The following is a 24,084-nucleotide window of genomic DNA, read 5'->3' on the forward strand; positions in this document are numbered from 1 at the left end:
GGCGCTATAGCAGCCGACCACGCCCAGTGTCATCGGCACGTCTCTGAATGCTGCATGTGGGTACCACCTCCCCTGGTTCGAATGGAAGTCTTCCACCCGGGGTAGGGCAGTACGTCGGGCCTGACCCGGAGGGCCACAATGTCCGCCCACCGCTCGCAGATGCCTATGTGCCAGCAAAGTGGTCCCCAGACGATAGCGTCTAGTGCAGCCAGTAGTACGGCTCCATGTGCCCGGAACAGGAGCTCTTTCTCTGACACCCAGCTCCACAGCAGCATTAAGTGGTAGGTGGCATGTACAGTGCCCAGGATGGCCCTGCAATGCCGCTGGTATTTGCTGGATCTTAGGCCCGGTCGGAGCTCGGCTAGAAAACGTCTGCCATGTTCGGCGGTTTGCCACGCCCTTCATATGGGAGAAATGTTCAAGATGAATAAATGTTCAAGGGGGCGTGGATTGGCACCGATGTAGACGGGATAGAGTTTTGGAGCTCTGGCCCTGAACTCCCGTAGTTAACACTATCTTGAGCCCCTGGCCCTCGGAAAAGCAGAGTTTAGCGACTGCCCACTCTGAGAAGCAGTGGCCGTGAATTGAGGCGGCGATTCACAGTGCTCAGCTGGTGGTGTGAGGCCGAGATCGCAGCCTGATACCCAGCACGGAGAGACTAGACAGGCGGCAGGCAAGGATCGCTCATGTCATGGGGAAACAGGAGATGGGGGTAGAGGCTGCCGACTCACCCCCTATGTGGAGATTACCTTGACTGTGGGCTAGCATGGCGTTGTTGGCCTGAAGCGCGAGCAAGGCGAGGTGTGGAGTGAGAAGCTGCATCCAGCAGCAGCGATGAATGTCAGGCACAATAGGGTGGGCGCGGAGAACACTGAACACCCAGGTGTTATCCCCCTAATTGCCTGAGGCCTGGGATGGAAAACGGGCGTGAGGACACGGGAAGAAGTGCCACTGCTTGGGTACAGAAGAGAGCCTGAACTGATCTACAGGGGAAGAACGTATTAGAGGGGGGAAGAGGCATCATGAGCTGCGTACGCACAGGCCCCCAGAAACAGTGCAGCGCTGTAGGAAACAGCCAGTGAGGCCTTGCCAATGGATGATGCTATTTGGGGGCATCACAGGCCTAGGGGGGGAAATCGCTTACTAGTGTTGAGGCCTGGAGGGAGATAGGCTGCAGGGAGAGCACAGTGAGGAGCACACTGGGGAGGCCACGCCTGACCGCAAAGGAGTGTGTAGAGGGGGTGCTGCCCACTCAAGTGAAATTTCCTGACTTATTTGAAATGCGAGTCATGCGATGCTGGGAACTTTGAAGTGTGCGCTGCAGATCACAGTGAGTAGCCATATAAGTAGGAGGAAGAGGCCTTACGAGCGCGGCCCTGTGATAAACGGCCCAGGAGCATGAGATACCAGTGCGAGGCAACTATAGGGGCTTCCTTAGCGGAACGTGAGCTGTGAGGATCCCAAGAGAAGTCGAGTCCTGAAGACGGGAAGACACAACACTCTGAAGCAGAGGGGAACGTTGGACAGGCAGAGAGCTTACTGTGGGGTAAAGTGGGGACTGGGCAAGGAGGCGAGCCCATACACGCAGACCCCTAGTTAGGCTGTTTGCGCACCCCAAGGAAGAGTGGTGCCGTGCAGACCATCGGGAGCGTAACCTGAGCGGGGTGGCACGCAGGAGAGGAGCTGCATGTACAACACGGCCTGTTGCGCATAGAGTGCCTGGGTGGACGATCACCATAGGAAAAGAGGCCAGGTGAAAGGGACAAAGCATTGCAACAGCGGGAGGGGGAAGAGTCCCAACAGAAGAAGAAGCTGAGATGCTAGATTCAGAAAAGGACGCATCTACTTCGAAGCTCACACTGGCAGACATAATGCAAGCCATTATAGCATCTCGGGAAGTGCTCGAAACAAAAATAGACTCCATAGGCACCGATCTCAGACTCCTGAAGGACGACCACCGCCGGCTGGCAGAAAGGGTCACTGACACGGAAAAAGTGATTGCGGACATCCCTACAGAGGTGACGGAGCTAAAAAAATCTCTCACGGAGGTGGCGGCGAAAGTTAAAATTCTGGAACTGCGCGCAGAAGATAGTGAAGGGAGATCTTGTTGCAATCATTTTCACATAATAGGGGTGCCTGAGAAGGAGGAAGGGGATGATATGGTGCAATACTTGGAGGATTGGATTAAGAAAGAGTGGAACCTGAGTGGCACCTGAGGGACTCTCGCAGTTTTACACAATTGAAAGGGTGCCTAGGGTGCCGGCAAGACCTCCTAGGCCAGGAGAGCCACCGAGACCAATCATTGCTCGCCTGCTCCATTTTCGAGATAGAGACCATATACTCAAGCAGGCTCGTCAAGCGAAGGACTTGCAAATTGGAAATAGCAGGGTGATGGTGTTTCCAAATTTCAACAGAGAGGTACAGCGGCAAAGATTTAACATTTTGTTTTTATTGGCATTTACAAGACTTACAAAGTCAACAATAAAAAAAAGCAAACTGACCGTTGCACAACAACATCCAGTTTCCATTTGAGGACATAGTTAGCATATGCATTTAGTCAATCTGGTATGCATTTAGTCAATCTGGTACGATTTGAGATAGTCAATTAAATATGTCCAATAGTCCCTGGGTCTTGAGCTTGCAGGCAGTTCTTCCTCATACGTTTATAGGGTCTGCATGTCTGTAAACTTTCTGCCCTTTCTTGGGACCTTTGTGCCTCTGTGCCACGCGTTTCCCCCATTTTTTGGGATCTTTAATGCCCTTTCTTGCGACCTTTCTGACTGTGCCACTCGTTTCCCCCTGTTTTTTGTGACCTTTTCTGCCCTTTCTTGTGACCTTTGTGCCTCTGTGCCACTCGTTTCCCCCCGTTTGTGACCCTTCTGCGCTTTTTTGTGACCTTTGACCCTGCTTTGACCCTTGACCTAGCTAGTAGGTCGCTCCCCCACCACACAGCTCCGCCTGTGTGTCCTGACCCCGATTGTGCTCATTTTCTTGCCTTCTGCTCCCCTGATTGTGCTTGTTTTCTTGCCTTCTGCTCCCCTGATTGTGCCCGACCCCAGGTCTCTCACCCCCCACTCGCTGCAGCTCAGCTCCACCAGAGCCTTGCACCCTCGGTCTCTGCTGCCCATTCCTGGGCGCTGTCTTTCCTCGCCCCGTGCCCCTGATCGCCATTCCCACCGCTACTGCCCCTGCGGCCCGGCCCCCGCGCCCATTCGTTAACCCCTGCCTCCCGCCTCCCAGCTGCTCCTCCCTCCCACCTCCCCTTGAAATGATGGCAGCTGCACGGAAGCGCCGCTGGCGCGCCAAAGGTGCGCCTAAAGCAAGCCTGTCTGCGCCAGTCCGCACCTGGACCGCGGCCAGCACCAGAGCCCCTGGACCCCGCGAACGCAACACCAGACTCCACGCACTCAACGCCGGCCTAAACCACACCTGCTTCCAGGGCACCCTGAAACTGACCCACGGACCCTTCTCCTGCCGCACCTGCAGCTTCACCTGCAACAGAACCACCAAACCTCCAAGGACTGGACACAACCATTTCCGCTGCATACTCCTCAACACCCGCTCCGCACGCAAACACGCCGTCGAGCTCTGGGATCTGCTCGACACCTCCGCCCCAGACGTTGCCTTCCTGACCGAGACCTGGTGGAACGACTCCTCGGCGCCCGACATAGCCATAGCCATCCCGGACAGCTACAAGATCACCCGCAGGGATCGCGCCAACGGAATCGGAGGAGGAATAGCCATCGTCCACAAGTCCACCCTCAAGGTCGCCACCCACGCAGACGACACCCTCAACACCGCCGAACACCTACACTTCCGGATCCACACCGACCCGAACACCACCCTTAGAGGAACACTCATCGACAGACCCCCCCCGGACCCCGGGCTCAGTTCAGCGACTCCATCGGCGACCTCGCCAGCACCCATGCACTCACCTCCACGGACTACATCCTCTTCGGGGACCTGAACTTCCACTTCGAGAACAACAACAACGCTAACTCCGCGACCCTGATTGACAACCTAGCCAACCTTGGCCTCAGACAACTCGTCACCGCACCCACACACGCCGCCGGCCACACGCTGGACCCAGTCTTCTCCACAAGCACCCACGTCGCCTTCGACCACACCCCCGAACTCCACTGGACCGACCACCACTGCATCCATTTCACCTTCAAGAAATCAACCACGCACCACCGCAACCAAAAGCTGCCTCGCCACTGCTGGGGCAAAGTCACCGAAGACCAGCTGATCACCACCCTCGCCCAGAACCCACCCACCAACCCCACCAACCCAGACACCGCAGCCCGCAACCTCAGACAGTGGATCGACCACTGCGCCCACACCCTCGCCCCGCTCAAGAAACCCTCCAACAGCCACGCCAGCAAGAGAGCCACCTGGTTCACCAACAAACTCTAGACCTCCAAACGTGCATGCCGGAAACTGGAGAAAATATGGCTCCACGAAAGCACACTGGACAACCACCCAGCCCACAAGGACGCCACCCGCAGACATCACCACCTCATCAGACTAGCCAAGAGATCCTCCTTCAAAGACCGCCTGGATAACAACGCACACAACAGCAAAGAGCTCTTCAGCATCGTAAAGGAACTCTCCAACCCCAGTGCCAACACCAACAACATCCCGCCCTCGCAAGAACTACGAGACTCACTAACCATCTTCTTCCATCGCAAGATCGCTGACATCCACTGCAGCTACAACACCATGACCGCCAGACTCCACCTCCCCTGTGAACACCACCAGCGCCATCCGCCTGACCTCCTGGTCCAACGTCAACGACAACGAGACACGCAAGGTCATGAACTCCATCCACTCAGGGTCTCAGTCAGACCCGTGCCCACACCACGTATTCAACAAAGCAGATGCAGCCATCGCACCCCAACTACGGAAGGTCATCAACATCTCCTTCGAAACAGCGACATTCCCGGAAAGCTGGAAGCACACCGAAATCAACACCCTCCTCATGAAGCCCAAACCACCGGCAGTGCGAGGCGCCATCTTGTCACAGCCCCTCGTGGTCTACAAAGCAATCGTGGGCTTCACATCTCCCCGCACCCCAGGCGTTCTGTAACAGTCAATCCAGGATAGCACCACATGCAACGCTTACTTAGTGCCGCTCCGTGCTCATTCCGATATCATTTACACGCCGAGCATTACCGCACTTAGTCCGACAGAGTTTCCACAGGGCGCCGCCATCTTTCGCATCTCTCGGCCCGTCCGGTATTGCAGCTTCTTCTCCGGATTTCTGGCTGTGGCGGTGTGAATATAGCCCCGTGGATCGCTCACTTTAGAGCTAGGGCATTCCCACAGCAGCGTCTGTCTTTGAAGGCTCTGTGGACATCCGCTAAGCGCTCTTTTTCATCGCAAAAGCTGATCTGGCTGGCGGAGCTGTCTTAGCAGGCAGCCATTCCTAGTGTGCAGAGGGGTGGAATCTGCATTATTGCAAGAGACGCATATTAATGCAAAAGAAGGGGCTGCTTTAAAGCACAGATGGCGAGGGCAATTCTTTTATAAGAATTACTCAGCATTTGCCAGCAGAGTATTGATTTGGGTGAGAGCAGGGATCCCCTTCCAATGCACCAGTGAATTTGCTGACCCAAACGGGAGGTATGTGGTAGTCTTGGGTAAGTTGGATGGACGGAATGTAACGATTGAAAGTATATTTGCCCCAAACATAGAGCAAGCTTCATTCTTGGAAAATATCTCTAGGTCTCTAGCACATGCACTGATGGGGTCAGTACTCCTGGGGTGAGACTACAATAGTGCTGAAGAGGTCGGGCTTGACAGATCTCACCCTCCCCTACACAACTCACCTGCTCACAGGATGGCAAGGGCAAGACGAGATTGGCAACAGCAATGGGGATTAATAGACTCTTGGAGGACACCCCACCCCGGAGAACAGGACTATTCATTCTTATCCCCTATGCATGACCTACAAATCAGATTAGATGCTATTGCGTGCACCCCTGATGTGCACAGGCATATACAGAGTAGTGAATACTTAGTACTCACGGTCTCGGCCCACAACCCTTTGCTGGTCTGCCTTAGCTAGTTCAGGATTAGAACAAATATCCCCACATGGCACCTTAAACCAGAGGTATTGGAGGATCAGGTGTACCAATCTGAGGTCCACACAGACATAGAACAATACTTTGCAGAGAACAAAGGAACAGCCTTCAATATTATGACAGAGTGGGAGGGGTTCAAGGTGGTGCTTAGGGGGCAATGCATCTCTGAGGCGGTAGGAGTGAGAAAGACTCTTCTAAGGTAGACATTGGATGCAGAGCAGAGGTTGCGATAGGTACAACGTGACAGGCCTGGGAATGCAGAAAAACAGAGTGACATATTGGAGACCAGGGAGGAGGTAGCGGGAAAAGTAGAAAGACTGCGTTGCTTTGATTACAAGAACTATATGACAAAGGCTCATGCGTAAAGGGATAAACCTGGGGTTCTGTTGGCATGGCTGGCCAATCCGGCCAAGAGGGGAATCTGTTATTCTGGAACTGAGCGATTACAGGGGAGGGACTTTATACAGCCATCAAGATATCAATCAGCATTTCTGTGACTATTATATCGCACTATATAAAAGTAAAGCTTCCCCTACAGCCGCAGAACTTGAAGAATATGTGGAAAGTGTTGAGTTGCCAACAATCAGTGAAGAAGAGGCAGAAGCCCTGGGGCGGGAGATAGACCTGCACAAGGTACGGGGCGCTGTTAAGGCCATGGCTAGAAGACACCAGATACTGACGGGTTCCCTATAGAATTTTATGCTACATACATAGACTTGCTGGGCCCCAGACTGGTAGCGCTATATAACCAAGCAAAACAGGAGGGGAAATTGCTGGGGACCACTAGGGAGGCCTTGATTGTCCCATTGCTGAAGCCAGGAAAGCAGGCACAGGACCTTGACTATAAGATCTTGAGTAGGATACTGGCCACAGAGCTCTTACCACACATGACGAGTCTCAAACATTGAGACCAGGGTGGGTTCCTACCAGCAAGGAATACAGCAATGAATGTGAGGAGACTATTTTTTTTTAAAATTATTTTTATTGTTGCATCGGAAGTATCACATATGTATAAATTAGCATACGGTCGGGTGTCAACATTCCGCCCTGGCCGTCAGTTATGCAACTTTTATTAACTTTTTGTGTTTAAGTAACATATTCGTTTGCATACCACACACATCATGAGAACACTTAGCTCTTGAACTTGGAACATAAAAACAACATAAGAAAATCAATCAAATCCCCCGAAACAGCCGCGTGCCTACCCACCCAGATCTCCTTGCCCTCCCCGACACATTCCTCCCCCTCAGTGCAACATCCCCCCACCTCGCATAGATGATCCGCGCCTTGAAGGTCTTGCCCGGCTATCAGAGCTCTTCTTCGTGCTGTCCGCTGCGGTCGGAGCTCCCCCTCCCTCCCTCCCCACCCCGTGAAGCCTCATTCCAGTCCATGGTATTGTCTCCATTTTGCCCATACCCTCCGAAACTTTTTGGGGCAGCCCCAGGCTTTGTAGGTCACTCTCTCAGCCGCCATGTACATATCTAGTCCCCTCCTCCATGCCTCCAAATCTGGTCTTTCGGGTGCCCCCCAGTACCGTGCAATATCTCTTTTCGCTACAACGAAAGCCAACACCAGAAATATAAGCAGAGGGCGAGTCAGGTTCACTTCTGTCGTCATGCCCAGCAGCGCCAAACTAGGGTCACGTGGTAGATCTACCCCCAGTACCTCCTCCAGTTCTAGGAATATTTCCTCCCAATATGCCTGTATGACCTCGCAGCCCCATAGCGTGTGGAAAAAAATCGCCGTTCTGCTGGTTGCACCTAAGGCACGCTGTGTCAGTTATCTTCCCCATTTTAAATAGTCTTACCCTGTCAAAGTAGGCTCTGTGGAGCACCTTAAATTGAATGAGTCGGAGCCTTGACTTAATCGCCACCTCGCGTGGGTGCATAAGTACCATCTCCCAATCCAAATCCTCCATGACTCCCACGTCTACTTCCCATTTGTCCCGTAGGACCTGCAGGTCTCCTAGTATATTGTTGGTCAAGGTTTTATATGTGAGTGACACCGCCCCGCCCAATATTCGTTCCTGTAGTAGTCTACCCTCTAGTGGTGGGTATTCCGGAAGGTCTGTAAGTGTGATGTTTTGTGCTCTCCATGCGTGCCTCAGCTGTGCATACTTGTAGTACTGGGTTTTGTGCAAACCAAATTCTTCCCTTAGCGCCTGAAAGGGTTTCAATTCCCCCCTCGCTATCACGTCGCCCACCGTTGAGATACCAATATCATCCCACCGCCTGAAGCCTCTCAGTTTATTAAGTTCTCTCAGCCACGTGCAGCACCATAGCGGTGTCTGTCGGGTGGGTCTCTTGTCCCATCCAATTCGTTTAGTCGCCTTATGCCATGCCGTCAGCGTAATCTTCGTGGCCGGCAGGAACTGCTCACCCACCGTCCCACCATATAGGTAGTGCAGAATGTTTCTGTTTGACCACTTGGACCTTTCTAATGCGCAAGTAGGGTGATCGGCCGACGCATGTAGCCATTCGTTAATCGGGGCAAGATGTTCTGCCCAATAGTACGCCTCCAAGTTGGGGAGCGAAATCCCTCCACTGTACTGGTGGCGCTGAAGTGTGGGTAGGGCCACTCTCGGTTTTCCTAACCATATGAATGCCCTCAGGTCTGCATGGATTTTAGTCAAAGTCCCGGTTGGGAGCGGGTAGTATTCGTTTTGTAGTGCGTAGAGAAACTTCGGCAGAAGGACCATCTTATAGAGTGCTGCGCATCCCAACAGAGTGAGTGGGAGCTGTCTCCATCTATCCATCTCTGCCGTCGCTCCTACCATCACTCGGGCAACGTTTTTGTCAAAGGAGCGTTCCCTATCCCGTGTTATATATACACCTAGATATTGAAAGCCTTCCGTTGTATGGATAAGTAGCCCTGGCAGGCACTCCCTCCGTTCCTTGCCTTGTGGATCATATAGGACTGATTTGTGCCAATTTATAGTGTGACCCGCTCTTGCCCCAAAATCGCCTAGGTCTTTGAACAGTTCTGGGATTGTCTTCTCTGGGTCGGTAATGAACAACAGCACGTCATCGGCATACAAGGATATTTTCTCCTGTGTTGCGTCTGAGTCTCCCCATGTGAAGCCCCTGATCCTCTGATTCTGCCTAATCCGTATCGCTAATATTTCTATTGTAAGTGTAAAAAGAAGGGGGGACAACGGGCAGCCTTGGCGCGTTCCCCTGCCGATTGCAAATTCGCGTGACAGCCTCCCGTTAACCCTCACTCGTGCCCTCGGGTCCGAGTACAGTAGCTGTACCCATTTCAAAAACTCGGGGCCAAACCCAAACCGCTGGAGGGTCCCCATCAGGAAGGGCCAATGAACAGCTTCAAAGGCCTTCTCCGCGTCGAGGGAGAGGAACCAGTGGGGTTCGCTTCTCCCCCGAACCTCCTGTAACCAATTGTGCGTGCGGCGGAGATTTAATTTGGTCGCCCTATCTGGAAGGAAACCGGACTGGTCCATGTGTACCAGATCCGTGATGACCTGCCGCAGACGTTTAGCCAGTACAGTGGCCAAAATCTTTGTTTCAATATTGAGGAGGGAAATTTGGCGGTAGGAGTCACATTCGTCCCTGGGCTTTCCCTCCTTGTGAATCGGGACGATAGTTGCCAAGGCCAGATCAGGCGGTAGGGTCCCTTTCTGGTGTGCAGCTATGAATAGTGCTTTTATATGTCGTTGCAACAAATCCGCTGTGCGTTTGAAGAATTCCGCCGGGAAGCCATTGGGTACCGGTGTTTTCCCCGGTTTCAGCGATGCTATGGCTTCCGATATTTCCTCCAGTGTCAACTCAGCCTCTAAGGTCTTGCTGGCCTCAGGGGACAGAGTCGGCACCTCCATATCTCCCATGTAGTGTAAGGCATCCTCCCTGTCGCTCAAGTCCCTGGCCCTGTAGAAGTTCTCATAATAGGACGCAAAGGCGTCCGCAATGGCCTCGTCTGTGTTCGCACGTCTATCACCAACGAACATGATCTGGTCCACCCACCGAGCCGCCCTCTCCTTCCTGCTCAACCATGCCAAAAGTTTGCCGGATTTGTCGCCTACATCATATAATCTGTGGAGTGTTGCAAGTGCCTGGGTGCGTGCCTCGTCAGTGACTAATTCCCTGTAGTGTCTCTGTGCGTCTAAAAGTTTCCTCTGGGGTACCTCTCCCTTCTTCTGGTGACATTCCGCCTCTAGGGTTAAGATCGCCACTTCTGCACCCTCTATCTTGTCCTGCCGTTTCCGCCTTACCTCCCCCACCCTACTTTGTATGCGATCTCTCAGGACCGGTTTCATAGCCTCCCAAAGGGTAACCTCAGAGGCAACCGAACCCTCGTTTTCAGCCATGTATACCCGTATATCCGCTCGTATACCCCACAGTACTTCTGGCGTTTGGATGTCCCAGGCCGCCAGTCGCCACTCCGCCTTCCTCTCCCCCCTGTCTCGTCCCAACTGTACATACAGCGGGGAGTAATCTGAAATTCCCCTTGCCTTGTATTCTGCGAAATCCCTTGCCGAGACATCCTGCCTGGACATGAAAATATAATCTAACCTAGAAAAGACCCTGTGGGCCCCCGAGTAAAAGGAGTAGGCCTCCTGGGCAGGGTGGAGCCATCTCCAGACATCGGTGAGGCCGATGGTGTTCATTTGCCGCAATAGGGCCGAAGGGAGACCTATTGTATGCTGTGCTCCCGACCGATCCTGCGAGGCGCACATAACATCGTTAAAATCACCCCCCACTATCTGCACCGTGTCGGCCGTGTCTAGTAGTATGGCGGTGATGGCCTGAAGTGTGCGTGTCTGTAGCTTAGGTGGGGCATACACTGACAGGATCGTGTATCTACGTCTCTTCCATACCCCCTGAACTCCCGCATAGGTCCCCTGTGGGTCTAGCCAGGTGCGAGTGACCGCGAATGGCGCTGTCTTTTTTATGAGAATTGCAACCCCCCTGGAGTCCGTTGTGTACCCTGCATATGCCAGGACGACGTGCCGTCCTCTCGCTATAAATGCGCACTGGGTTCCTCTAAGGTGTGTTTCTTGGAGTAGGATGATATCAGGTGTCAATCTCTTGAGGTATGCGTTAACTAGGCTCCTCTTAAACTTTGACCCCAGGCCATTAACATTCCACGTCAGTACAGTGACCCCTGCGTCACCTACACGTGTGTTCTCTAGTGTACCTGCCATTGTGTGTCACACTCTCCCTCCCACTTAGGTCCCCGGAGTAGGGATGACTCGAATCGTGGCATGGCGTGTCGCTGCTGTTTCTTAACAAACCTCCCCTCTACCCCGCATCCCTCCTGAACCCCAACTTGAGGGAATGTAGCAACCAATCCCCCCCCGCACCCCCCTCCCCTTCCAGTCGCATCCCAACCTGGGACCAAACTATCCGCGGGAGAAAGCCTGTCTCCCTCCCACACATCCCTCCCAACATTTACCAAAAACCAGTATTAAAAACTCAATTAACAGTAGGGGGTGTGTCAACTTGCGTGCTCCGTGTTGCCGAGCTGCAATCTCCCCGAGCCCCGTATACCAATGTTCAGGAGTGAGAGTCCTGTGTTTCCATGTTCGGCCCCTGCTCCGAAGGGTCCTGTTCCAACTGCTGGATTTCCTTGACCAGTGGGTGAATCGAATCGCCCATTGAGTCTTCCTCCTCTCCTCCGGACGTGCGGCCCTCTGAGTCCTCCACTTCTTCACCCTCTGAGCGGATTCCATTGCGCAGGCAGCTGAACCTAGAGCCTGCCACTGAATCGGTGCAAGGGGAGGCCGATCTGCCTCCTCTCCTGTCCTCCGTGCCTCGGGTTCGGTATGGTGTTGTCGGGGTTTTCTGTTTCACTCTCCGAGTTTTCCGCTGCTGTGGTTTCGGCAACTCCCAGCGCGGCCTTTCCCTTATTGACCGGTCTAGTGCTGCTCGACCCGCCGCCTCTCTACTATTTAAGATGGGGCGTTCCTCAAGCCACAGCCAAGCATCCTCTGGGTGTGTGAAGAAGATGGATTTGTCCTTGTATATCACTTTAAGTTTAGCGGGAAAAAGGAGCATGTACGTTATGTTCAAGGACCTCAGTTTTGCCTTCACGGAGTTGAACGAGCGGCGCTGCTTCGATACTTCCTGGCTTTAGTCCGGGAAAATCATAATGGTGGAATTCTCCAGGCGGATCTCCCCCATTTTCCTGGCTTCTCGTAATATCAAGTCTCTGTCTGCGAAGTTCAAGAAGCGTGCTATAACCGGCCTCGGTCTTGCTCCCTCCGGTGGTTTGGCCAGAAGGGCCCTGTGAGCCCTCTCAATGATGGAGCACGAGGAGAACTGCGCCGCTGGGAAGGTAGTTTTCAGCCAGGTGAGGAGGAAGGCGGACATGTTCTTTCCCTCAATTCCTTCCCTAAAACCCACAAAGCGAAGGTTGTTGCGTCTTGATCTATTTTACGCGTCGTCTACCTTCCAGAGCAGCTGCCGGTGTGATGCTTGTAGTTCCGCCATGTCTTTCTTCAGTGACAAGATCGATTCCTCATTTATGGTTATTCTAGTCTCCGTCGCTGTCACTCTTTCTGCTAGGTTCCGAAAATCTTGCCGCAGCAGCGTTACCTCGGAGCCCACCTCTCCAATTTTCACCTCTCGGGCTGTTCGCGATGCCTGTATGTCCGTTCTGGACGCCTGGATGGCCTCCATTAGCATGGCCATATCCGTCCTTGATCCTGGCGGCATGGACTGCTGCTCCGCCACTTGTCGCAAAGTTGTCCATAGGGCCCTGCTTTGTAGATCTGGGCACCGGGTCCCTTTTCCCCATGGCTGCTTGTCCCTTGTATTGGAGGCTCACCGTTCTCCATGGTGGTGGGGCAGGCAAGCGTGTTCTGTAGTCGGGTGCAGAGGTAGGGTGACCAGGTGTCCCCGTTTTGCCAGGACGGTCCCTGTTTTTAATCAGCTGTCCCAGCAAATTTCAAGAAATTTTGCTCTTGTTCCGGTTTTAGAGAGGGTCGACTGAAAACGGTGGGAGGTGTTTATGTTTTACCAAGCAGGGAAAGTTAGCAGTTGTTTCAAGAAAGCAATGTAATTAACAGGCAAGCTACTGGGTTTAAAAGTTACAGTTTATGTCTGTTCTCACTGCCTGTTCTGTAATTCTCTGCTGAGGAGCGCTGTCATCGCTTGAAGTAAAATTGTAGTCCTTCTATTTTGTGAAATGTCCCGGTTTTTGGGTTTAAAATTCTGGTCACCCTATGCAGAGGCTCTGGGTAGTATTTTCCCCTGTGCTCCTCCGAGGGGCTCCTCGCCACCCTCCTGGTTCTGGCTCTCGCCTCCTCAGTCACCTCCTTGTTTAGAGGGGGGCCGGCGCCCTACACTGCAGGTGATGCGATGCCCCACCAAAGTGTGGTGGGAGCGTTCCAGTAATTACCCCCTCAAGTGTCTACACCACCGCGGGCCGGTCCTCTGCTTTCCAGACCCCAGCGTTTCACTTTCCAGGCCGGGTCCGAAGTCGTCAGTTTTACTGGGCGTCCCCGGCCTTCCGCCGCCACATTGGTAAAGTGCGGCGCAGTACCGCAGACGTCCCGGCTGCCCGCGTTACTCGGGCTCAGCTTTTCACTGCCTCCACACAGCGCTGCACTTCCTCCTGCCGACCCCCGGTCCCACAGTAATGCGGGGAAGACCGCAGAGGGCGGCCTCTCGTCACTGTTCTCCACAGGCTCCGCCGGCCGCCATCTTAGTAAAAGCGGGCGGACACCGGCTATGTACCGATCACTCCTCCGTTGCCCCAGCCGTTGCCGCACAGTACCATCCTGACCGGCGGGTGGGTCCTGGTGTCTCCGCAGGCTGGAACCGCCTCTGCGGGGCTGTGAGTGGGCTCCTAGGGTCTCCGCTGCCCGTCCGGTATCGCAATCGCCATCTTGGTTTCCCAGGGAATCGCCGGATCAGTTTTTACTCTCGTGTTCCTTGGCGATTTCGAGCACCTCCGCCACTGCAGCTCTCCCTTCCGCTGCCAGCGTGGTCCGTCTGTCCTCCGGTTTCGTTTCTGGCTCCAGGGGCAAGTGAAAAAGTCGGATTTTGTCGCAGCTCGGCAGGAGCTGCATTAAGGCACGTCTATCCGGCCATGCTGCTGGCCACGCCCCCCAATGTGAGGAGACTATTAAGAGTTTTGGGAGCTGACTCCTATTGCAAGGAAAAGGGGACTATTTTGACAATAGACATCGAAAAGGCGTTCAATAGTCTCGAATGGCTGTACCTATTCAGAGTGAGGCACACTTTCGGATTAGGGCAGGAATTTGGGGCATGAATGCCCTATTATATAGAGACTCAACAGCCCGGGTTAAAACAGGAAAGATTATCTCAACTTAACACATGACTTAAAACCCCATGGCCAGAACTCATTTTCCATCATCTACCCCCCCCCCACCTCTCTCCTAAAGCGAAATGAAACTTTAAACACAGGCTGATCAGACAGCTCCAAGAAACACTAATTGCATAAACTTACCACTGCTGCACAAAAGGAATGCAGAAAATGGACCTTATTTTCCACACCCAAAATCCGGCGGGATGGATTTACACTTTCAGATCCTACCTCCACATCTCTAAAACAATTAGCACCCCTCACAGCTGCAAACTCACGTTCACAATCCCTAACATCCACACACGCAATAGCAACACCTTTGCGACCATTTACAACAATGGAACAGTCCTGCTCCAAGCCAACAATGAAAACTTAGAGGCATTCGACTCACTCTTCCTCACGCTACGCACCGCTTCACTCACATATCCCACTCGAAAACAACCCAGAGCCAGCCATTCCTGGATAACTATCAAAATACCCCCTCGATTCAAACCCACCACTCCGACCCATCTACACCCAGCCTCACCACCCATCCAACTCCCTCCCCAACTCACACAACTCATCCCTATTAAACACGCCTAACACAAGGCCTGCACAAGATGCTACAGCACAGCCCTTATACTGTTACCCCCTCTCCCTATACTCCCCTTCAGCAACCAAGGAAACCGGCCCGCAGACAACCGCTCCGAACCCCTACTCTGCACATAAACCTATGAAAGTGCCACACAATTCCGGAAACAACCTTTCACAACCCACATTCACGACCTTCCCCAAACATCACACAGCCACTAGAAGTTCTGGGAGCCTCACCCGCACAGTTAAGCTCCTCCAATCCCTGAACCCAACCAAGCACCACCCATCCAGAGATGACCAGACTCGGGACACACAGAGTCCAAACCCCCCCCCCCACCTCCATGAGCTCAGCCCAAATATTGACACAACTGGAATTCCAGCTAGATATAGTCATACAGGGTATTAATAAAATCCTATCTACACGACCCACCTACACCACCCAATGCCCACCCCTACACACAGAGATACTACCAACAAACATACAGACCAAAACACGGCGAAACGACTAAGATGGAAGACTAATCCCCTTAGAATCCATCCTCAGACCTAAATGGACGAGCGATGCAATGTCCAGCCAAGAGGCGAGGAATCTCGTTGAATCCTATGAAGCTGCTCCACCAGGTGCCCTCAGTTCTGTGATACAAATAATCACTGGATTTGGCAGAGAACATACCGCACCAAGAACAGTGAGACCTCCAGCTCACCTCACTAACATTCCCTTGGCCATAATCCAAGTAATCACTGGACTTGGTAGAGAACATAGCACGCCAAGAACAGTGAGACCGCCAGCGTACCTCGCCAATATTCCTATGGCCCTTCCAAGGGAACACCACAACAATGAGAGGGCGACTAACTGCATTCTCATTAACGGCAGATCTGGGAACAAACATGCAACCAAATTGGCAGAAAGCATCCTAACACACGACATTGACATCACGTTCATCATAGAAACTTGGTTAAACGAATCATCACCCCCCATTCTCGATATGCTAGTACCGCTGGGGTTCTCAATCATAAACAAGGACAGAAACCAGCGAGGTGGGGGGACCGCTATCATCCACAAAAAGAACATCTCCATAACAGAAACGGACTCCTTCAAATACAATACAGTGGAATACCTAACCGCCCCCATCAAGACCGCAGACAACAAAATGCTTCACTGTCACCTCCTCTACCACCCCAAGAACAACATGAAGAAGGGGAGATCCCAATCTTTAGGAGGACCCAAAGGGTTCCAACAGTAAAGGAAAAACGCCCACAGAATAGCTCAGAAATCTCAAATTATTAAGTCATTCGTTTATTATCATAGAAAAATATATAACACATTTTAATTAATTCAGTAAAACGTACATTGTTTCATAAATAAATGGTATATCATCAGCCCAAGGGACACAACAAACACTAAAAATTGGCACACAAATCACTCACTCATTCTCTCAAATACTGACTCATTCCCAAACTATAGGCATTCATACTCTACTCAATCAACAATCACAAGTAATCAGGCAAACACTGAAAAACGCCGACGCGCATTTCGGAACTGTGCCAATATGGGGAATTCCTTCATCAGGGCGCATGTCATCAGAAGCAATATTTGGCCAGGTCTCACTGGAGATCCTGTGACGGCAAGTTGTAGAACAGGTCCCAAGTAGTACAAAAGGGCAGGAAGAGCATATCCAAAGTAATAAAGAATGGACTTCTCACAATCAGAAATCCATTCATAAGCAAAGTGTGGACCGGGGAATCACCGGTATCGAAGCCAGGGCTCCAGAGCAGAAAATATAATTGCTGCACCGAGTAATCAATCTGAAAAAGAATGCAGGCTAAGAAAGTAAGGCGGGTCTGGATCAGTCAGCTTTCCAGATGAACTACATCCAAGAAGTGGACAGCACGGCACGTAAAAGGCAAGGGCATCACGGCTCAAAGATGTAATTCCAATTGAAAATCCAGAACCAGATGCACAAATGACCAGAAAATAGAGAATGGGTTCCGGGGAGATACTCGCCAAGGCTACTTCCTACGAATGGCGATGGGGTCTACCGTCCAGCCCGCCGAGAGCACGCACCCGGCAACACTCCTGCATTTGGTGAACATCTGACAGACCTGATCTCACACTGCTCACTATCAGACGCAAACTACATAATTCTAGGAGACCTAAACCTCTGCTGGAATGAGGTAAACAACCCTCAGATACAATCTTTAAATGAGCTCCTCCACAATAACAATTTGACCCAACACTGCACCGAACAAACACACAACAAAGGCTCAATTCTCGATGCCATCATGGCTCACGAAGATGCAATCACCATAGACTGTACCCTCCCTGTGGACTGGTCAGACCACCTTCTCATTCTTTTTCATATCAATAAAAAGTCACATCGACCACCCAGCACAAACGAGCACTTCCATTGGACAAGAAACCTGAGACAGATCCCCCTCGAGGTACTAGAAGAAAGGCTAAGTACACTACCCTCCTCCACCGCAGAAGACTGGTCCACAACCGAACTCACCTCACAATACAATGCGGCTCTGACCGACATGCTAGACTAAATAGCTCCCCTGAAACGAAAAAGAACCAAGACCATCCCATCGAGATTGTGGTTCAACACTGACTTAAACCTGAAAAGAAGACAACTAAGAGCAGCATAAAGACTTTGGCGTAGTAATCCTTCGACTACACACCTAGACCAACTCAAGAAGGAACGTAAAAGCTATAAAAAAGCACATCATAAATGAAAAATCCACCTTCTTCTGCGGTGCACTCAACCATGCTAAAAATCAACCTAAAGAACTCTTCAACATCATCAGACAACAAACATCCAAACCATCATCTTCCACAATTCCAGCCTCCAAAGACCTTTGTAACATATTTGCCAATTTCTTCAATGAAAAAATATCAAAGATTGAGCTCTCACTCAAAGATCACCTCAGTCCTACCAACGAAGACCCGCTACTTGACAAAGATGTCATGAACCCACTAAGGCATTCCACAAATAACTGGAGAACATTCAAACCCGTCACTGAAACTGAAATTATTGAACTGACCACCGGGTCCAAGCCTTCATCACACATTGAGGACCCTCTTCCCGCGCAACTGGCTAAAAATCTCAAACTCTCTCTAGCAGCACGCTGGTCAGAGATCATAAATAGTTCCCTGGAAACAGGAACCATACCGGACTGCCTCAAAATCGGTCCGGTAACACCATTACTGAAAAAAGCAGGCGCTGCCCCGAATGACTTCAACAATTTCAGACCGGTCTCCAATCTCCCATTCCAAGCAAAACTACTAGAAAAATGTGTTCTCTGCCAACTTTCCCATCACATGGACAACAACAATCTCCTGGACCCTCACCAATCGGGCTTTAGAAAAGGATGCAGCACCAAGACTGCCATCGTGAACGTCATTAACAACATCCACAAATCACTGGACTCGGACTGATGTTGTCTACTTATGCTACTAGACCTTTCTGCGACCTTTGATACGGTCGACCACAATCTACTCCTCAACGTACTCCGAGAAAAAGTGGGAGCAGAAGGGGTGGTCTTACAATGGTTCACATCCTTCCTGAAAAAACGCTTTCAAAGAATAAAAATCCGAAACTTCACGTCCAACCTACACCCTATAACCAGAGGCGTTCCTCGAGGCTCAGTTCTCTCACCCGCACTGTTCAACATTTACATGGAGCCACTCACTATCATCCTCAAAAAAGCCAACATTCCCTTCCATCTCTACGCCGACACCCATATCTACCTCAAAACCTCTTCCATAGCGGACATACAAAGACTCAACGTCACCCGAATAGAAGTCCAAAAATGGCTGTCCCATAACCATCTGAAACTCAACCAAGAAAAAAACGGAAATCCTCCTCATAGCCAACAAGAAGCAGACCCCTCGAATCAGGAATGGTTAAAGTCTATTGATGCTCTCAACTGCACTCTCATCCCGGCAGACTCAGTGAAGTCACTGGGAATAACTTTAGACCCCAACCTTGACCTGGTCAAACACATCAAGAATACGGCAAGATGTGCCTTCTTCAACTTAAAACTACTAAAAAAGATCAAACCCTTCATCCCTCAAAAAGACCTCAAGCAAGTCAAGCAATCCCTTGTGCTATCCAGATTAGACTATGGGAACGCCACCCTCACAGGCACAGCCAAGCTACATCTTGCTCCTCTTAGAGCTACCCTTAATGCAGCAGCCAGAATGGAGACGGGAGTCAAGAAATATGAACACATCTCTCTCGCTCTCCAAGAGCTCAACTGGCTCCCAATTGAACTCCATGCTAACTTCAGAACTGCCCGTCTCACCCACAAAGCTCTGCACACTGGCAAACCCACCTATCTAGCCGCCAAACTGAACAAAGCAGGACAAACTAGAAATCTTAGGAGCACCAACACTATGCTACTCATCCCCCCGAAAACCCGTAAAAAAAAAGACCTTATCTTGGTCTTTCTCTGGAAATGCTCCCAGAATTTGGAATGTCATCCCCATTCATGTCAGGATGAACCCTTCCTTCAAAGAATTCAAAAGCCAGCTCAAAGTGCTCCTCCTCAATCGAGCTCGCACGAAATGACAATGGTCATACAAAGGCGGATCTAGGCACTACGATAAGACCAACTCCTACAGCATCTTACCCTTGCCCGCAATATTACCTCCTTCATGATGACTCTGCATTCGTTTGCAACAGGACTTCTATTGATACACGACCCATCGCTGAACAATGTGTCTACTGTCCCACTCTTTGCTTACTCAACTGTTATTCAACAAATGTTGTAAAGCGCTCCGATACCTTCGGGTCTGGCCAGCGCTATATAAAACTCCAAAATAAATAAATATCTCAAAGGGATATGAGATAGAGTGAGGGACACAGCAGGGATGCCCGTTATTTCTTCTGTTTGCGATAGCCATGGAGCCGCTGGCCGCTAAAGCCAGGTCTGGGAATTGGTACTGAGGACTAGAAGTAGACTGACATATTCATCATATAGCTTTGTCCACCGACGATTTTATTCTGTTTTTAAGAAATACGAAAACAGAATTGGAGGGTGCTAAAAGTCTATTGCTAGAGCTGGAAAGTGTAGCGGGCCTCAGGGTGAATTGGAGAAAGTCAAGTGTGTTCTCTAATATGCAGGGGTGGGAGAAACCTCAGACAGAGGAGGGGATAGAATGGGAAGGGAAATGCCTCCCATATCTAGGGGTACAAATAGACCAAGATAAAACGGATCTCCTGGAGGGCAACGAGGGGAAGAATATACAGTGAACGAAAGCCAATTTTGAATTCTGGGGAACCCTCCCCCTTTCAGTGGCAGGCAGGACGCCCTTGCTAAAGATGATGACTCTTCCAAGACTCCTCTACATCTTTGGGTTCTCCCAATATGGATCCCAGCAGATCGGTTCAAACAGCTCCAGACAATGGTGATGGGATTCCTGTGGGGGGCAGGAAGGAGGAGAGTGGCTTTGTCGACCTTAATGAGGCCCAAGACGGAGGGGGGACTGGTGGTGCCGGATTTTGAATACTATTATATTTCAGCTCAACTGCAATGGCTGGAGAAATGGGTGTCCAGTCAACTTCGGGGAACAGTACAGTAGGCCTCCTTCCCAGAATAGTATTGAAACTACCTGTATCAGAGAGAGAAATGAAGGCGGAAGTCAATGTGGCCCACAAATGTTGGGTCAGAAGGTCGCAGAGGGCTAAAGTGAGACGCTCTTATGCACCGGAGATACCATTAAAGTATTGTATGGCATTGCCTCATAAGGCGAACTGGAGGAAGCTAGGAGCATTGGAAGAGGCTGGAAGACTCACCATAGGGCAATTATATCAGGATGGCATGTTATTACCCTTTGGAGAATTTAGTGAGCAAAATGGGATACCAGGGGTGACTTCCTGCGGCCTTAACTGCAGCCATAGGAAAGCATTGGGGAGCTGGCCTTACTGAACCTGGATTAGATGAAGGTTGCCAATATGTGGTAACGGCAGCGGGGATGTTTAAGGCGGTTACCTGTATGTATAGAAGGCTGAGACGTGCAATACTCCTCCCGCTTAGTGAACTACAACAGAAATGAGAAGAGGACTTAGGAGAACCCTTGGAGGAAACAACATGGGAGAATTAATGGAAAGGGTCAGCAAGGTCACTAGAAATGCCGGGTTTCAGCTGGGTAATTTTTACGTATTCCATAGGGCGTACCTTACCCTAGGGCGCATTAATAAGTATGTTAACATAGCCACAGCCGCGTGTCCCCGCTGTGGCGAAGTAGGAGCGGAGTTCCTCCATATGTTCTGAGTTACCCATAAATATAGAATTACTGGCGGAGGTGACAGAACTTTTAGCGGAAATTACTGAGAAACAAGTGAATATAACAGCAGGATATTGCTCGCTACACAGATTCCACATACTCCCAAGAACAAGCTCACCAACAAATTTCAGGATTTAGGCTTAGTATTAGCAAAACAAGATATCACAAGTCACTGGAAAGCGTGGGGGGGGGGTCCCAGCATAAGCATGTGGAGAAGAGAACTTGAGTGTTGGGCAGACCGTGAAGGAACGGTTCGCTTGCGGGACGCTAAGTGTAATGGGAGCGAGAAGACATTAGAAGCAGCCTGGTGTGGGAGGCTTTGATGTTGCGGTTAAAGGAGCTCAAAGACATTTCTGAAGAGTGAGACCGAGGATAGTCGGGGGGTGAATGGTTGATTACATGTATTGAGATGCATGCGTGGAGATTAGAGAAATGAGGAGTGTGCCCCCAGCTGCAGTCTCAACCGGACTGAAGAGGCCAAGAGGAGTAGAGAGAAATTTCTGCAAGATGTCCCGGAGAGGGCCGCAAGTGCTTAATAACCCAAGACACGCCTGGGGGAGGGGGTCGAGGTAGAGGGGGGTGGGAGTTACTGTTTGGAGGGGGGTTGAATTATTTACTGTTTCACTTGTAGGCATGTGCTTAGCAAACACCTACCACTGAAGATCCTGAGGATATGGAGTCAGGATATGGATGTTAACATAGTACTCTCAAATTTCAAATATGTGAGAGGTGTACGTCAGCTGGCTTGCTGAGTGGAGCAAGTGCCTGTATTGTATGATGCCTTGTCTTTCAAATGACAAAGAAAGTTGGTTTACAAAAAAAAAATGCATGTTCAAATTAATTAAAATTGGATGAACTTGATTACAACGGTTTACGTATGAAGGTTGACTCACTGTGGTTTCTAAGGTTGTTGCATCCAGTTTCTGGTGCATGCTCAAGCACCAGTTTTTGAATTACATAGTGTGTGGTTCATCACATAGGTTTGACCACATTTTTCTTTAGCAACTAAAGTGAAACAGTACAGCAACCCTGCAATCTACATTTTTCACTCAAGACCCAACCAATGGAATTAACGAGCCTACATACATCACACACATCTAGTAGGAACATGACAAGATACCAGCCATTTACATGTGTTCACACACTCAATATTGAGAGAAACCTTTTTAGGAGGTTAGATACCTATAAACTACTTGATGAAATGCATGACCATTTACAGGAGCAACCATGCAACATGACTTTTTACATGGCAAATAAACAAAAACTTGCTGTAAACTGATAGGGTAAATAGGTTAAGCTAGATAACTCACCTTCATACTCACTATAACTGGGTCTTTCTCCAAAAACAACCTCATTAGGAGGGTAAGTTCTTCCGAGCACGTTCTTGAACTCATTAACGATACCAGAAGGTCAGTCAAAATTTGCTGGCACTCTAAAAAAATAAACACTACATCTTATTTTAATGTTAAACACGAAAGAGCATTTAGATTAAATACTCAAAAGAATACTTCTCTGTAATCCTATTACTGTTATACAAGCTTTTGTATACAGTTATTGTATAAAGAATATTTAAAGCAATGTACACGATAAAGGAGACACTTGCCAACGTTTTTGTCCCAGTCTTTTTTAATTTAACAAACTCTGGACAGATTTTTTTTTTATTGAAGTAAAGACCATTTTACTTCTATCCTGTGTAAAGTGAAAAAAGTAGGGGCAACACAGATAAATGAACACCTCACTAAAATAGAAAGTTTCACCATCAATTTCAAAGATCACACTGATGCAGAATCCCACCACTCAGTTCAGTTACAAGATTGAATTTGAATTGAATCGAGGCAAAATAAAGGGAAAGGAGACTGAGCTAAAATGTGAGGGGGGAGAAAAGAAATAGAATTAATAGTTCTTGATTTGTACATGCGCTCATGATTAGCTTTCTGCATGCTGTGTTTGAAGGGATGTAAAATCTGTTGAATTTCTTTGCAGGTCCTTTAGGCCACACTCCTCCATCATTGTCCTCGATATAGGCTCTTGCTTCTGTCTACCCCGCTAAGTTGTTATAGTTCTCCAAACACAGATCATTCCACTTCATCTTAGAGATGCCCAATGCCCAGGTATTGTTCAGTAACAGTTAGTATGCTGCAATCCAATTTTCAACTTGATTAACAAATAATGGCCATGCGTCTAACAGGACATCCAGTAGGATGTTGGGGAACACGAAAGAACAGAGCTATCAGACCTCATTCGTAGGGAAACAGGGTTGTTATGGTTATTTGCTGCTGGTGTCCTGGGGTCAATCTTACTCTACCTTTGCAAGGTGGGACAAGTACAAGCCTTCCCACACTTCACAGTCAAACTCCCAGCAGTGGCATCTTCAGACCGACTCTCCCTTGGAAGGGTTGTCAAGGCGGTCAATAACTCTGGGCTGGTCAGGCATCTACACTTTGGTTGTGACCTGGCTCTCTTCAGCAGTGGCAGCACCATTCTCTCAAATTTGAGGAAAGCTGCCAGGTGATACAGAATTACACAATCTGGTACAATTTTGGTACTGCTCACTCAGGAAATGTGCAGAGAGACTGGAGGAACCTCTTTGCAGCATTTGTCCTCTCGGATAGCTCTTATGGGTAGTCGGCTTTCTCTGGGGCTAGTCATGGTAAGAGCATTCTCAGCTTCTCCTCCTGGACTACTACTTTTCCTGCTGGGCCAGGCATACACCTTTCTCTCTCAGAAGGCAGTGAGGATTCCAGGCTCTTTGGGCAGAAAGTCGACTCCTCCAGCTGAAAGTGCTGACCAGGTCATGTACCCTAACCACTAGGAGACTGGATGTCAGGCAAACACCAGACCTGGTCG

The 24,084-nt window shown here is 50.2% G+C and overlaps 1 protein-coding gene across 3 annotated transcripts in view; it reads right to left on the reverse strand.

Annotated features, from left to right (window-relative positions):
* The window catches only part of LYST (lysosomal trafficking regulator), a 4,348,576-nt gene that overhangs the window by 3,575,489 nt on the left and 749,003 nt on the right, over positions 1-24,084 (reverse strand). For all 3 annotated transcript variants that reach the window (XM_086927077.1, XM_086927076.1, XM_086927078.1), the window contains one exon: positions 22,548-22,669. In XM_086927077.1, the coding sequence (XP_086783203.1) occupies positions 22,548-22,669 (122 nt within the window). The remainder of the gene's footprint in view (positions 1-22,547; positions 22,670-24,084) is intronic.

The sequence above is a fragment of the Lissotriton vulgaris genome, chromosome 6, assembly GCF_964263255.1.
Source record: "Lissotriton vulgaris chromosome 6, aLisVul1.2, whole genome shotgun sequence".
Lineage (NCBI taxonomy): Eukaryota > Metazoa > Chordata > Amphibia > Caudata > Salamandridae > Lissotriton > Lissotriton vulgaris.